Consider the following 16,697-nt stretch of genomic DNA (forward strand, 5'->3'; position numbering starts at 1 on the left):
ATGAAAGTATAATAAGGAAGTATAAAATAATGATAATAAGTATTAAGACAGTAGCTGCTACAAATTCATTGATGTGGAAAAATCCACTGAGTAGAAGACACTTGAACAATGACTTGCATGAGATATGTGGCCTCTGTACAAGGTCTGAAAGGGAATGATGGCTGGGAAACAGGAAGGCCAGGGAGGCCTGTGCAGTGAGGCAGGGAGAGGGGCTAGATCTGCAGGTGGCAATCGTACATCACACAGCTCAGACTGAGACACTTTTAAGGGAGAGGGAGGGTCCTAGAATTGTTTCCTGTCGTTTTATCTCTACATTTTTAATTTTGATAGAGGGAAAGAGAGAGAGAGAGAGAGAGAGAGAGAGAGAGAGAGAGAGAGAGAGAGAGAGAGAGAGAGACTCCTTGTCTAGAACTCAAGCACTCAGGTTCCTTCCTGTCTCACTGCCACAAGAATTGAGATTACAAATATATATACCATAATGTACCATAATTCCCTAATGAAGTACACATTACTAGTCAAACAACTTGGTTCTATTGTATCAGGGGACCTACAAAATAATTTCAATAAAAATAGTCAAAATAATCAAAATAATTTCAAGAACTAGGTGTGGCGGCTTCTTAGATATTTTTGATGACATTTAAAACTGCATAAGAAAACAATTACTCTCAACATATAGTCACTTACCTTAATTGATAACTTGGTCATTGCTCCCTCTAACATTTTGACTTGGGAATTTTACTTTAAAATGTTTATGTTTTAAAATATATGTAATTCTGTCACTTTTTTATTACTTTTATATTTTTTACAGTCCAGTCGTTACCCCACTCCAGGTCCACCCTCCCATAGTTCCTCATCCCATTCTTCCTCCCCACTATCTCCAAGAGGATGTCTCCCCCAACACACCTGCCAGGCCTCCCTACTACCAAGGGCCTCAAGTCTGTTGAGGGTTAGGTGCCTCTTCTCCTGCTGAGGTCAGACCAGGCAGTCTTCTGCTATATATGGGTCAGGGGTCTTGTACCAGTTTGCGTAAGCAGCCAGGTTGGTGGCTCAATGTCTGAGAGATCTCAGGGGTCTGGGTTAGTTGAGACTGCTGGTGTCACACTCTACTTCACCTTGGCTGTCCTCCAAGAGGCGCAACAAGCAGCTGACTAAGACAGACACAGATACTTATACCCAACCTATGGACAGAAGTCAGTGACCTCTGTGGTTGAATTAGGTAAAGGCTGGAAGAAGCTGAGTCCTGTCACTTTTAAATTTGTGATATTATCCAAAGCTACATTTTATAGTTAGTACATTTAAAGTTGTCATTATCTTTAACTTGTGCTTTTTTCTAGGGTAGAATTATTTTAGTAGTAAAGTGATCTCACTAATGCTGATGAACCTAAACCTTCAGGGCACAGTCTGCTCTGTAAAACATATTCTTAATTCTGTTTGCATTATTAAAATGCGTAAATACATTCAGAAAAAAAATGCCTTCTTTTGGTTAATTTCTTAGTATACAAAATAATGGGCTGCCAGAAGCTGGAAAGAACCCAGAGGTCCCTCAACAGAGGAATGGATACAGAAAATGTGGTATATTTACACAATAGAGTACTAATCAGCTATTAAAAACAATGAATTCATGAAATTCTTAGGCAAATGGATAGAGCTGGAAAATATCATCCTGAGTGAGGTAACTCAATCACAAAAGAACACACATAGTATGCACTCACTGATAAGTGGATATTAACCCAAAAGCTTGGAATACCCAAGATACAACTCACAGACCAAATGAAGATCAAGAAGAAGGAAGACCAAAGTGTGGATACTTTGATCTTTATTGGAAAGTGGATCAAAATACCTATGGCTCACAGCCAATAGAATGAACACAGGGTCCCCAATGGAGCAGCTAGAGAAAGGACCCAAGGAACTGAAGAGGTTTGAAACCCTGCAGGAGGAACAATAATATGTATCAACCTGTACTCCCAGAGCTCCCAGGGACTAACCCACCAACCAAAGAGTACACATGGAGGGACCCACGGCTCCAGCTACATATATAGCAGAAGATGACCATTTTTAAATCAATGAGAGGAGAGACCATGGGTGCTGTGAAGGCTCGATTCCCCAGAATAGGGGAATGCAAGTCAGAAAATTGGAGGGGGGGGGAGGGATAACTCGGAAAGGGGATACCATTTGAAATATAAATAAATCAAATATCTAATAAAATCATAGGCTTCACTAGGACCTTTTCATACAGGTATATTAGTATGCTCTGCTTGTATCTGCCCTCTCATCACCCTCATCATCTCCTCTCCCTCTGGCTCATTCCCCCTACAAGTCTTTTTGTTTTTATATCATTTACAGAATACATCAAAGACATATATGACTTAATGCAATAATTGTTTTCTTTCCATCCTCTTTCCTCTCTTGGCTTCTGCTCACCCCTCCATCCTTCCACATTTATTGTCCTTCTACTCTGTCCAAGACAATATTCTCACATGTCTTTTCCATCCACCTCCATTCACAGCATGTCTGCATTAATATTTTAATAAGCCAAAACTTTGAAGCTGTCTCTATTTGTGATTCTTTTTAACACATTTTGTAAAGGATGGATAAAAACAAAATCACTGATTTCTATAATGTCATTATATTTTGGTTTATAAATGTATCCAATAAAATAAAACCAAAATCCATCAATGTCAAGATTTTTCATACGCATGTTTTCAAATTAAGCAATTTAGCTACATGATCTCTTTTGGGTTTTGCTAGGAAAATTGGAGCTGCTCAATTGTACTTTGTTAAGTGTTTTTTCAATCTATATTGCTTGTATAATTTGATTACAGATCTCCAGCTAATTTTGCACATAATGCAAACTAAGCTATATTAAATGAGTTTTAAGAGGTTGGGCATTTCCAAAAGCCAGAGGGTAACAGCCAAAACATGTGCCAGTCTTGATAATTTTAGTATTCAGGGGCAGAATGCTTCTGCTTGTTTAGATGAAGTCAAGAATTCTGTGTACTTTACAGCCTGCTCCAGATGCATTTCTGCTATTGGGGTTAAGTTGGTAAGAACACTTTACTATGATGCTATTAACAATTTGTTTTCTAATTCTTACCATAAAAGTTTACTATCTTCAGTGTTAAACTATTTCAACTCACTGTATTGATATTAGTACTATTGTTTGTTTTATTTTTTAATAAGAAAATGAACAAATGAACTTCCAAAGGTTTTACTATGATGCTATGCATTGGATAAAACATAAATCAAAAAGCTTGGAATGTTCTGATTTTCTAAGACCTCTGATGACAGTGTGTTAATATTGGCATATTTTGGTAGAGTTTTTTGGGGTCACTTAAGTATACTATCATATCATCTGCAAATAGTGATAATTTGACCTCCTCCTTTCCAATTTGTATCCCTTTGACCTCCTTATGTTGTCTAATTGCTCTAGCTAGGACTTCAAGAACTATATTGAAAAGATAAGGAGAGAGGGGGCAGTCTTGTCTAGTCCCTGGTTTTAGTGGGATTGCTTCAAGTTTCTTTCCATTTAGTTTGATGTTGGCTACCGGTTTGCTGAATATTGCTTTTATTATGTTTAGAACGGGCCTTGAATTCCTGTTCTTTCCAAGGCTTTTAGAATGAATGGATGCTGAATTTTGTCAAATTCCTTTTCAGCATCTAATGAAATGATCATGGGGTTTTTTTCTTTGACTTTGTTTATGTAGTAGATAGCATTGATGGTTTTCCGTATATTGAACTATCACTGCATCCCTGGGATGAAGCCTACTTGATCATCTTGAATGATCGTTTTGATGTGATCTTGGATTCGGTTGGCAAGAATTTTATTGAGTATTTTTGCATTGATATTCATAAGGGAAATTGGCCTGAAGGTCTCTTTCTTTGTTGGATCTTTGTGGGGTTTTGGTATCAGCGTAATTGTGGCTTCGTAGAACAAGTTGGGTAGTGTTCCTTCTGTTTCTATTTTGTGGAATAGTTTGAAGAGTATTGGTGTTAAGTCTTCTTTGAAGGTCTGCTAGAATTCTGTACTAAAACCATCTGGTCCTGCACTTTTTTTGGTTGGAAGGCTCTCTATGACCCCCTTTATTTTTTTAGGGGTTATGGGACTGTTTAGATGATCTATTTGATCCTGATTTAATTTTGGTATTTGGTATCTGTCTAAGAAATTGTCCATTTCCTCCAGATTCTCCAGTTGTGTTGAGTACAGGCTTTTGTAGTAGGATATGATAATTTTTTGAATTTCCTCAGTTTCTGTTGTTATATCTCCCTTTTCATTTCCAATTTTGTTAATTTGGATACTGTCTCTGTGCTCTTTGGTTAGTCTGGCTAAGGGTTTATCTATCATGTTGATAGTTTCAAAGAACCAGCTCCTGGTTTTGTTGATTCTTTGTATGGTTCCCTTTGTTTCTACTTGATTGATTTCAGCCCTGAGTTTGATGATTTCCTGTCTTCTTCCTTCTTTGCCTCCTGGGTGAATTAGCTTCTTTTTTGTTCCAGGGCTTTCAGTTGTGCAGTTAAGCTTCTAGTGTATGCTCTCTCTATTTTCTTTTTGGAGGCACTCAGGGCTAGCTATGAGTTTTCCTCTTAGCACTGCTTTCATTGTGTCCCACAGATTTGGGTATGTTGTACCTTCATTTTCATTAAATTCTAAAACGTCTTTTATTTCTTTCTTTATTTCTTCCTTGACCAAGGTATCATTGAGTAGAGTATTGTTCAGTTTCCATGTGTAAGCGGGCTTTCTGTTGTTTTTGTTGCTATTGAAGATCACTTTTACTCCATAGCCCCTCAATGGCAGAATGGATACAGAAAATGTGGTATATTTACACAATGTAATACTTCTTAGCAAAATGTGGCAGAGGAATGCCTTGTTGGACATCAGTGGGAGGAGTAGTCTTTGGTCAGGTAAAGGCTCAATAGAGGCTCCAACAAAGGGAAAAGGCCAGGAAAGGGGATGTGTCTGGTAGAGGGGCATATACATGGAGGAAGGGGGTGGGAGGAGGGGTAGGGAATCATTGGGGAGGGGAGCTTTTGGGAGGGGGGAAATTGGGAAAGGTTTTACCATTGGCAATGTAAATGAAGAAGATACTCAATAAAAAAAAAGATTTAAAAAATGGGGTACAGAGCTAAACAAAGAATTTTCACCTGAAGAACTTCAGATGGCTGAGAAGCACCTTAAGAAATGTGCAACATCATTAATCATTAGGGAAATGCAAATCAAAACAACCCTGAGATTTCACCTCACACCAGTCAGAATGGCTAAGGTCAGGAGACAGCAGGTATTGGCGAGGATGTGGAGAAAGAAGAACACTCCTCCACTGCTGGTGGAGCTGTGGTCTTTGGTCAGGTAAAGGCTCAATAGAGGCCCCAACAAAGGGAAAAGGCCAGGAGGGGGGAGGGGGAGAGGGGATGTGTCTGGTAGAGGGGCATATACATGGAGGCAGGGGGTGGAAATTAGTCTGGCGGTTCTGGAAATCAGTCTGGCGGTTCTTCAGAAAACTTGACATGACACTTCCAGAGGACCCTGGTATACCTCTCCTGGGCATATACCCAGAGGATTCCCCAGCATGCAATAAGGATAAGTGCTCCACTATGTTCATAGCAGCCTTATTTATAATAGCCAGAAGCTGAAAAGAACCCAGATGCCCCTCAATGGATGAATAGATACAGAAAATATGGTATATTTACACAATGGAGTACTATTCAGCAATTAAAAACAATGAATTCATGAAATTCTTAGGCAAATGATTGGAACTGGAAAATATCATCCTAAGTGAGGTAACCCAATCACAAAAGAATACACATGGAATATATTCACTGATAAGTAGATATTAATTAGCCCAGAAGGTCTGAATTCTCAAGACACAGTTAGCATAACAAATGATACCCAAAGAGAGGAAAAGAGAGGGCCCTGGTTCTGAAAAGAGTTGATCCAGCATTGTAGGGGAATACCAGGACAGGGAAATGGGACGGGGTGGGGGGAGGGGTGATTGGGAAATGGGCAGAGGGAAGAGGGCTTATGAGATGGATGGGAAGGGGAGAACCAGGAAAGGGGGAAGGATTCACGGAATGTAAACAAAGAATATAGAAAAAAATACTGGCATATTTTGATGACTTTCAAGACAACCTACTCTTTCCACCTTGCATATAAGCAGAAGAAAATGTGGAATTGAAAATGAGCAAACAAAAAAAAAAATGTTTACAAGAGTGGTTTGCTAGAAGTGGAAATGTGTATCTTACAGAGATCTGCAAATACACTTCCTGCAGTTGGGCATGAGATCTTAAGATTTGGTTTCCGTTTTGCTGTAAGCCAACTGACAGATTATTATTAAGATTTCTAAGTGCTAGCAAAAATATAAAACACTTAGAAATTTACAAATTCAAATAAAAATGTGTTCTTAACATTTACAGTATAGTATTTGTGATAACAATACTAAATTCTAATCCCTGTGATATTAGGGTGTGATTTCCTCATTACTTACTGACCCCAGATGTTTTAGTATACATCACATGAACCACAGCATAGCAGCATACCAAGTGGCTAGCAGATTTCCTCTACTACTACCTAAAACCAGAGAAGTTATCTTATATTCTCACTTTTAGGCTTCAGAGCCATCTCCCTGAATACTGTCATGAAAAGTTGTTGTGACTGACATTCTGTCTGAACTAGATCAGGAAGATCCTTTTGAGTTAGTCATAATAAAATTAATATATTAAAGCAAATGCTAATAATAAAACTCCAAAAACAATTGAGAGTGTTTTATGAAAGGAAATCAATAAGATGTGAGAAAAAGAAGCAAAAGCTCAGGTCTCATGCAAGTTAACAAAGAGGAGGTCACCCAAAAAGATCAGTGGCTTCTACTGCAAATGAGGTGGGAAGTCACTGCCAGAATCAAGGTAGAATGCGATGCTTGGCCTTGTCTCAAGGCTCTATGAGGCTGCTGTGTGATAATGCAGTGGAGGTATCCATGTAGTAGTCCATTAAGATGCTGTGACTATAGTTGAATCATTTCAAAACATCACTCTCTAGTAGAAAATCAGATAAGCGTTCTGGGAAAAGCTGGAAACTACCTATTCCTGCATTCAAATTCAAGGTCTGGGATTGTATTCCCAAAAGTGAACCAGAACATTATAGCTCATAAATACAAGATATGAAAAACATCTACTCAATGTTTTATAATTGCATTATTAAGCAAGCTTCAATTATAATTAAGCATTATGAACAGTTATCTAAAGGAAGAGAATATATATCTCAGCAAATATGTACTTTATAGTTTTAACAATCATAAATTAACACAACAGATCTCTGGGCTTTCAAATAAATCATCTGGGGTGGATTTAGATGGGATTATTGTTGTTGTTTGGTGTGTGTGTGTGTGCATGTGTGAGCTGTCAAGAGTTTTACCATTTCTAGCTAGATGAAGATAATTTCTAAATGTATTTAACAGAAAATAAGGCAGACAAAGTAACAGCTGTATAGAGTCACCCCAAGAAGATTTATCTAAACTATCAGGTGATCCCTGGTCTTACTGGATGTGACTCCAGTCAAACTATAATATTATGCCCTTACTACAAGAAAAAAAGAAAAAAAAAAAAACGTTTCAAAGGCTTATTCTGTGGTCATTTTCTTAGTTAGGGTTTCAATTGCTGTAAAGAGACACCATGACCGCGGCAACTCTTATAAAGGACAACATATTTACTTGGGCCAACCTACAGTTTGATTCAGTCCATTATCATTGCCGCAGGAAGCATGGCAGCACCCAGGCAGACATTGGAGAAGGAGCTAAGAGTTCTACATCTTGATCTGAAGGCCACCAGAAAGTTTCTCTCTTCTGCACTGGCTGGAGCTTGAACATAGGCCCTCAAAGCCCTCCCCCACATTGATACAGCTTCTCCAACAAAGCCACACCTATTCGAACAAGGGCACACCTCGTAATCATGTCACTCCCTGTGGGCCAAGCATTCAAACACATGAATAGGGGTCAAACCGATCCAAAGCACTACTATGACTGTCATTTTCTCATTTCTCCTCTTTCCAAAAGCAACTATCTTTAAATCAAGATTGAAATGATGTTCTTTCTTTCTTGAATATATATTTCTCCTTAATGTATAATATTATATATAATTTATAATTCATATAATTTTATGTTAGATATAATTTTCAGAAATGCTGTCAAACTTGATTGTCTACAATAATTCAATAGATCAAATGTTACCTTCAAGGGACTTGTGTTACCCTGAGATGACAAAGTCTCTGAGGTTTGGGGAAGCTTGTTCTCCTCTGTAGATCGCTGGTCCAGGTAACAAGAGACTGGATTTGAATATTCCTCACTGTCCTGAAAGGTGCAGCGTTCCAATTCCTCCAATAAGGCATCTGTGTCCCAGGAAACAGGAGTATAATGTAGAATCTGTGATTCTCCAGGATTATTTTCTTCTTAAATATTCTCTATTGTTTTGAGTAACAAAAATCTACAAATATATTTTTCCATCCTTACTTCACTTCAGAAGTATGGCATATCCTAGAAAATGCCTGAGGAGATTACATTTGGTATTTCCTACGGTTGCACTCAATTTCATAGTCTCTCTACAATTTAGTTTCTGACATTCTAGGTATTGATTTTAATCAGATAGGGCAGATGAATTGATATCTCCCTCTCCTCTCTCTCCCTTTCTCCCTCTTTCCCTTTTCCCCTCTCCTCCTCTCCCTCCTCACCTCTCGTGCATGTGCACCTGTATTAATTATTAGAAAAATAGAGGCAACTTGATCAATTTTTCAAAATATACCAAGAGGCAAAACATTTTTAATCCTGATATTTAAATCTATCTCAAGCGTTAGCCCAAGATGACACAATAAATTGTTAAGTATTTTGGTGGTTTTGTTGTTTGATTTCTTGAATGTGGAGGGAAAAAAACAGGTTGAAAAAAACAAAAGTATTATACAATCAAGCAAGATGTAGCAATCCAACTTACTGGGACTTATTTTATAGTTTTCTTGGGGGAAAGCCAACAAACTTCACAAGAATTTTGCTAATACCTTTCTGTTGTAATGTCAGAAATCATAATGATTACAAATTAACCATGCCAATCAAAGTACATGAAACATACAGTTTTCATTTAACTGTTCAACACATTGAAGTAGAGGACATTACTGGTCTCGTTTCATATAAAGGAAGAGACAGTATAGTTCTCACAGGCTGCTAAGCACAGAATCAGATCTCCAGTGAGCACTATCTTACCCCAGTCTCAATACTGTGAATGTGTACATGGGAGTTGCCAGTATCACCAGATTGTCTGAGTCATCTTAAGCACAGCATGTTCTCTGAAGGTCTTTCTTCATGTACATAATGAAGCAATTGGATGGAAGAATATTTTTTTCAAATTGCAAGTCAAGATGCTTGTGTCTTTTTTGTGTTTGTTTTCGAACTTCAGTGGATTTTTAAAATATGTTACATTTTGTATAAGCTTACAAAGCATCAGATTGTATGATTTCTGAGGACTTGCCTAGCTCTGAAGTCTCAAATAAAGAAAATGAACTTTAAATGCCATTGAAAAAAACATGCTCACACAGTTCATATTTGGAGAGAATAGAGTTTTGCTCTGTCTAGTTTTTGAGAGAGGCTGCTGTAGATCAAACCTAGAATTTATCAAGTAGCCCAGGATGGCCTCAAACTCAATGATTTTTTTTGTCTCCACCTCCTGAGTGTTGGGGTTTTATGTGTGTGGCATCATGTGCAGCTCAAAACTGTCTTACCCTGTCTTCCCTCTTAACAATGTTGAACCCAGGAATTTGTATATACTAGACAAGGTGTGTTATACTACTAAGCCACATGCTCAGATTAAGGATGAGTATTTACAAATATTTTAGGAGAAGATCTAATTGTTTTGTTTTCACAAAAGAAATCTTCTGTAGAACTTGTTCATACAAGTTTGACCTTCATATACCATTTTAGAAAGAACCAAACTGAACTAGTGTCTTTAGGCTAAACTTCCCTTCAAGAAATAAACTGACAAGTAAAAAGAAAGAAGGACAGATATATATGTGTGCCCTTTCTGTCCTTCTTTCTTTTTATATATATTTATTTATATTTTTCTTGCATATATATGTGTGTGTGTGTGTGTGTGTGTGTACATATACATATATATAAGACATATAACTAACTTCAATTCAGACCATTAACTTTAATTTAAAAAATAAAGCAGCCAAGAACACTGATAGCATTTGTTTGAGATTTTTGTGAGCATGTGATCAAATTTACAGGCAAGTGCAAAATAAATCCTTTCGCAAATTCAGATTCAGTGTTCAGCATGAGTTTCATAAGCATAAGAGGGTAGATGATAAACAAGTTAAATTTTTAAAAGAATATTTAACACTGTATAGTCAATAGTATAAAATACTAACATCTCAGAAATTTGAAAATGTTAATATTAAAGTGATGTCAGATAATCTTAGGTGTGATAATGTTATTTCATGATATTGAGGAACCACCATTAAGGTTATTAGCTATTGAGGGTCAGATAATGTTTGCACATTTGTAATATATTAAGACTGAATTGCATACAGATAAGAAATATAATAACTGAAATTTCTTAAAAACAATTGATCAATGGAAAAAACATAAGCATATGAAATATGAATGTCAAGAACTGATTATTGAAGCTGATCCAAAGGGTGCAATCAAAATTCATTACACTGTTTTCTCCAATCCTGTATATATTTTAATTCTCCACAATAGAAGATCTTGGGATTATTTGTTAGAGTAAATAAAACTGAACAATAAAGCAACTGCTTTATCTCTGAATATTATTAGCCAGTCTCAGCTCTGGATTTCAGAATCCCAACACTTTACATGTTAGAGTGCAGCCATTCTCTTTTCTCTTTTCTAAGCTTCACTCCAATGGAATTCCGAGGCCTTCCTGGACTGAAAGAACTCATTCATATTAAACCTGATGGGACAGGAGTATCATTCAGCAGAGGGTGTGAAGTTATCCTCAGGAGCATCCGCTCTATTATAATTCTCCTTTCTGCTCACAAGTTACCAGGACTTTCACTTCCTGTTTCCAATGAACACATATTTCACCAGTTCCTGATGCTACTCCTTTGGCTTCATGCAGACTCTAAAATTTGACTTAGATGACTAATTTTGGTGTGACAAGTATGAGATTACTGGTGGTGAGTGAAACCAGACTAAAACTGAAGTTTGTCTCCTGGTCTGTGACCTGTGGAAATTAAGTATCAACCTTAACTTGTCAAGAATACAGTGAAGTCTCTGGGGGTCTCTACATGTTGGAGTCATCTCATCCCCAAATTTTGAAGATTTAGGTAAAACTTTCTAGATGAATACATGCCACTAACATCCAAGGCAGTACTGCAGAAAGAAGTATTTGCCCACTTGAGCCAACCTGTCTGTGATAAAAATTTCTACACAAGTAGAAAGAGAAATCCACCCAAAGTCTTGGGTTATTTTGGTCCTGTTAGGAAGGGTCTCACTCTAGCCCAAGCTGACCTGGAACTAACAAGGCAGCCCAGGCTTACCTAGGTGGGCAGACATCCAACCTAGTCTCTTAAGTGCGGGGATCATGGGTGCAAACTACTGTGCCTGGCAGATATTAACTGCCTTTTGTTTCATTTTGGTTTTTGAGACAGGCCCTCAGTACATAGCCCCGGCTGGGCTAGAACTTGCTATGTAAACCAGACTCTCCTCAAATTCATAGAGATCTATCTGCTTCTGCCTTCCATGTCTGACTTTTTAAAGATAGAATTGTATGTCACCTAGGCTGGCCTCAAATTTTCAATATAGCCAAAAGTAACCTTTAGTTTTTGATCCTCCTGCTTCCACCTCGGGAGCATCAGGGGTGAAATCAAGCAACACTGCACTCCATGCAAATTGTGATAATCTGAGGGGTGATTATCAGCAGTTTATTAACCCGTAGCAAACGATTATCTACAGTGAGCTTCCAAAGCTGCATCCTTTCTACATTTCTGAAAAAGATTCCTTTAACAACTATCCTAATCAGAAAATCTTAAAGTAAACTTTTTTTTAAAAAATGTATTACTGCACTGGCTACCATAACAATTACACTTCTAACATAGGAGAACAACCTGTAACATTATCATTTAATTGTATGTAGTGTCAGGTGCTCCTAAGAGTAAACAAGATACTTTGGGTTTTCTTTATTTAAAGAAAAACAGTAATACCTCTTTCAGAAAATTGCTGCAAACACTAAACTTATTAACATATTTTAAGTTTTCCCAACTTAAAATTATTTTAAGTTATAATTATTAACTGCCTTTTAACTCTTTGAACTAATTTTGAATTAAATGTAAAATATATTTTGATATTGTGCTACCCATAAAATAAAGCAAATTAAGATTCTCTCTGAAAAAAATTGTAAAATTCCATGGAGAAATGAAAATTTCCTTCCTCAATACCCACACAAGATATACATTCACCAAATTCTCAAATAATAAATAATCAGTATTACATAGAAAACAATCTGGACTCTACATCAATGTCCAAAATACAGCATTAACCACAATACCAAACTATATTTTACTGACAAAAGAATTTGGCATTTATTAAAACACCCTTTTTCCTTCATTAATTTCTAGCCCCTTCTCCATTTCTCCAGCTCTTAAAACAGAATCCCAATAATTATTTTTAATGACAATGTAAAAGCTATGCATTTTGTTATTGTTGGAAGTTTTTGCATAGCTACAAACACAATATGGAATTAATACAGCTTGAAATGTGGGCAAAAGTTAGTAACTTGGTGTTAAGGATAACAAAAATAAATGTGATGGATAGATAGATGGATGAACGGATAGATGGACGGACGGACCGATGGACAGACAGAGACAGGTATGTAGATGATAGAGTATTGCCAAGGTGTATATGAAAGGAGCCCCAAGGAGGCAGACTTACAGCTCCAGGCTCTGTGGTGTCTCTGGGCATGGCCGCCCAGCGGCACTTACATGCTGTTTTCATTACTTCAGAGTGGAAGGAAGGACTGTTTTTCTTGCCAAGTAATCTGCTCCTTCAAGATTTCTCTAAATAAAAAGCAACAAGAACCACTACAGTGATAGTCTGCCTATAGTAAACTACAGAGAAATGAAACCACTCTGGCATTTTTTTAATCTCTTTCAGGCCCTTTACTCACAGGGCCATGTCATTGTCCTTGCACTATACTTCCTTTCTCCTGCTTTCCTTTCCTTTCTTCCCTTCTTCCCTCCCTTCATTTTATGTCTTCTTCCTTTCCCATACTTTTTTTTTCCTTCCAATATATCTCTACAATCACCAAGCTGTAGAGCTGTGCTATGACCTCCAGTAGCTGCCAAGTGGAAAGGCACTTTTAATTATAATCCCTTCAGTTTCTTTGGGTGTCTAGTCTATAGTTAGCTCACAACTCTCTGCCTACTGTGCCTCTGCAGAGACCCCCATAGCTCCCCCAACAATGATAGTTCCTCCTGCCTCACTCTTGTTTGAACTGAGGACAGAAGTGAAAACAAAAATCTTTCTGTCCTGTCCTCAGTTTGACTAGACCACACTTCATCATTAACAGGGGGATTGATGGCATCCGGACTCGCATTTTCTCAGAGCATCTTCTCCAAAAGTCCCGCACTCACCCAACTCTTCCATTGTCCTACGCCTACGATGCTCTAGTCTTGAAGAGTGTGAAGAACTTTCCTGGCATGTGGTGAAGTAGAGGACCACAACGGAACTGAATGAGACAGTGCAAAGCAGCCTCTGTGACCCTTTTTGGTTCCTGTATTTGCTGAGCACTTCCTCACTTTTGATTTGTTGAACACTTTTTCTATTCTTTTCTAGTAGCTCAGGGTTTTTTGTTTTGTTTTGTTTTAAATAGTGCTGACAGAAAAAGGCAAGGTTGTGCAAGATTGAAGTTTTGATGCCACATTGGCCAGAGTGGCTATAAAGACTGAAAGTTATTTTTTTTTACTTTAAATTTAAACATCTACCATATTCAAGGGCTTATTTTGAACACATAGAACTTTTAGGTTTACACTTGTAAGTTTTCTAACTTTAAGTTTCCCACTGCACACTGCTTGCTATTTTTCTGTCTCCTTCCTTTTCCTTCCTTCTCTCCCTCCTTTACCTCCTTTTTCTGTAAATCTAGAGGACCATGGAAGCATAGGCTCCTTTCTTAAAATTTCTGATTAAATAGCACCAACTTCATAACATTATCTGTACTTAGTACAGCTGACCTCATTTCCCAGTGATTTTTAAAAACAAACCTTTTAAAAATTGTGTGCGCGTGCATGTGCGTGCATGTGCCTGTGTGTGTGTGTGTGTGTAACAGGCATTCTCGAGTTGTAAGAATAAGAAGTCGGCACTCTCCTAAAAGCAAAGTGCCTTTATCTGATAAGCAATCTCTCACTGACCCAGATTATAAATTCTTTAAAGTTGAACAGAAGTGGGTTCAATTTTGAATTCTCTGGTCCTGGTTTATACAGTTATCCAAAATGCAAACATCTACAGAATAAGGAAGAATCAATTGAAAAGATTTAAGATACTAAGTACTAAGCTTGCAGAATCTGAATTACAAGTCCTGCTCAGTTCACATTGCCTCGTAACAATTTCTTCAAAAAGGTGAGAGAGGTCTAATTTTTCTTATTGTGCCTTGTTCATCTCAAAAGGAAAAAAAAAAACGCATTTATAATAGGCCCTCCTAGAAAAGGCGGTATATAAAGAACTATAATTATGGCCCTGTGAAGTGGGTTTTGTCCCAGTATTTACCAAGAGACAAAAAGGCACAGGGAATAATAACTGGCTAAAAGAACAGAATAAAGGGATAGTTTTGTAATGATCAGCCTTTAAAAGGAGCAAGCCATTCGTTTTATGAAGACCTTTATAAGCGGCTCACTTTTTGTATTACTTTAAGCAGCCATTGGATGTCAGTGCTGTTCCAAACGTGCTCATTGCAAAAGTACAGCTGGAAAAATCATTTCTACTGACACTGTCGGTTTTTACAACTGAAAAGGACATTAATCCCAGTACAGACTATAAAACATTTGCCTTATCTGTGTGGCAAATGAATCAGATGCTGGGGGGGGGGGGTGTCAAAAAGAAAAAGAAACTCCATTGCATATCTAAAATTTAATGGCTAAAACTTAGGATTAGATTTCCAAACTTTGTATCTTTCCATCCACTTGTGTAGATTTTAACTTAAGACGGTTTCCATCTTCGAAGAGTAAGGCGTCTCCATGAAAGTTGTTTCCTGATTACAATGCATAAAAGGCAAACCAAGGAATGCAAACAATGTTTAAACGGGAAAGAGATGCCTACAAAAGTGTAAGAGGGAAAAACCCACAAGAGGCTGCATTATCGCCAGCTGCGGTTTGAACATCGGAAAGCCCCCTTTACGCAGCAGGAAGGTACTCCGCTGCACACGCTAGTCAGAGCTGCTATTATGACTGTGCTTCCTGTGCCGCAGAAGCAGCTACAGACCGCAAAGGCATGCAGCCTCGGGGCAGAGAACGTGAGCGGCAGCTAGCTTCTCCACAAAAATCACAGCGAGTCACGCTAACCGTCTCTCCAGTTCCAGCTCAAAGACCACAGCCAACGCCAATCCCGCGGCGCCCCATTCCTACTAGGAAACAACTTTACACTTCGTCCTACACGTTTTATTAAAATTTAGTTGGCAGGCAGAACGAGTCCCGGACCTGGGCTCCACAAGTGAGAGGCTCAACACAAGATGGAGGAATGAAAACGAACGTAGCTAACAGGTCGCGGAGAAGGCGTCAAATGACCAGACCGAAGTAAGTATGACTCTCTGGAGCATCGGGCACTCTGGAGCACTTACACAAAAAGATTAACAGAAGTAGGATCTCTCCCAGGCACCCCTAACCAGTAATTGGCTCAATATTTGAGCCAGTTGTACGCAGGCGTCGAGGCCTAACCCGGAAGCAATGTCTCGGTGAAACGTAAACTCAAGACAGCGGATAGAAAAGCTCCCAGCCTCCCCTTGGCCTCTAGTTCCGTGACTTCCCAGGAAGCACAGACTAAATAGGACTCCGTCTCCCAGAATGCCCTTGGCGAAGTTGGCCCTGCGCGTGCGCCTCATGACTATCCCGCGCTGTCCCCTCAACCCCGCCTCTATCCTATCGCCGCCATTTTTTCAGAGACTTTCATCCGGCAACGGACAGGGCCTTTTTTTCTTAAAGGAGAAGCTGCAACTCAAAAAATTTACCACTTCTCCCCTCAAGAGCTGGCGGCGCTGGGGACAGAAAGGCCAGAGCAGGAAGGTGGGGGTCCGGGTGGATGCTGGATAACGTCCAGGCTACTTCTTAGGCTAGTAAGAACCCTTGAGGGAACAGCGGCGCCTCAGGGAGGCAGGTGCGCGCGCAGCCGGCAGGGGGGTGCGCGCGAGGCCGGGAAAGGTGCGTTTTGTCCTGGCCACCGCCCCGGCCCCTCCCACCGCCCCTAGCTTGAGCTGAACTCCTAAGGGGGGGAAAAAGGTCACTTTGGGATTGTCGCGAGACGCAGCCGTTTAACGGTGAGAACGGGCGCGCGGGGAAGGAAACCTCGCGCTCTCCCTCAGAGCCGTTTCCTGATTGGTTGGAGAGAGGGGTGGGGGAGGGCACCGAGTGCGCTGTTGCGCGTGAGACCGCGAGGGGCTGGGCCAGGGGGCCGATCCTCCTCCCCCTATTGGTCCACTGCGTGTCTGTACGGTGCGCGCGTGCGCGC

At 39.2% G+C, this 16,697-nt stretch overlaps 2 protein-coding genes across 3 annotated transcripts in view; one reads left to right on the forward strand and one right to left on the reverse strand.

Moving 5' to 3' along the window:
• Lpxn (leupaxin) overlaps window positions 1-13,740 on the reverse strand; it is a 32,236-nt gene extending 18,496 nt beyond the window's left edge. The window contains exons 1-3 of one of the 2 annotated variants that reach the window (XM_052189167.1): window positions 13,619-13,740; window positions 12,968-13,042; window positions 8,211-8,368 (exon numbers count right to left, since the gene is read on the reverse strand). In XM_052189167.1, coding sequence (XP_052045127.1) covers window positions 8,211-8,368; window positions 12,968-12,980 — 171 coding nt within the window. In that variant the 5' untranslated portion in view covers window positions 12,981-13,042; window positions 13,619-13,740. The remainder of the gene's footprint in view (window positions 1-8,210; window positions 8,369-12,967; window positions 13,043-13,618) is intronic. The other variant, XM_052189166.1, reaches the window with a different exon arrangement.
• A 1,735-nt stretch (window positions 13,741-15,475) lies between these two features.
• Zfp91 (ZFP91 zinc finger protein, atypical E3 ubiquitin ligase) overlaps window positions 15,476-16,697 on the forward strand; it is a 35,547-nt gene continuing 34,325 nt past the window's right edge. Inside the window, exon 1 of the mRNA XM_052189156.1 lies at window positions 15,476-15,769. Coding sequence (XP_052045116.1) covers window positions 15,714-15,769 — 56 coding nt within the window. The 5' untranslated portion in view covers window positions 15,476-15,713. The remainder of the gene's footprint in view (window positions 15,770-16,697) is intronic.

This window comes from Apodemus sylvaticus, chromosome 1 (genome assembly GCF_947179515.1).
Source record: "Apodemus sylvaticus chromosome 1, mApoSyl1.1, whole genome shotgun sequence".
In the NCBI taxonomy this organism is placed as follows: Eukaryota; Metazoa; Chordata; class Mammalia; order Rodentia; family Muridae; genus Apodemus; species Apodemus sylvaticus.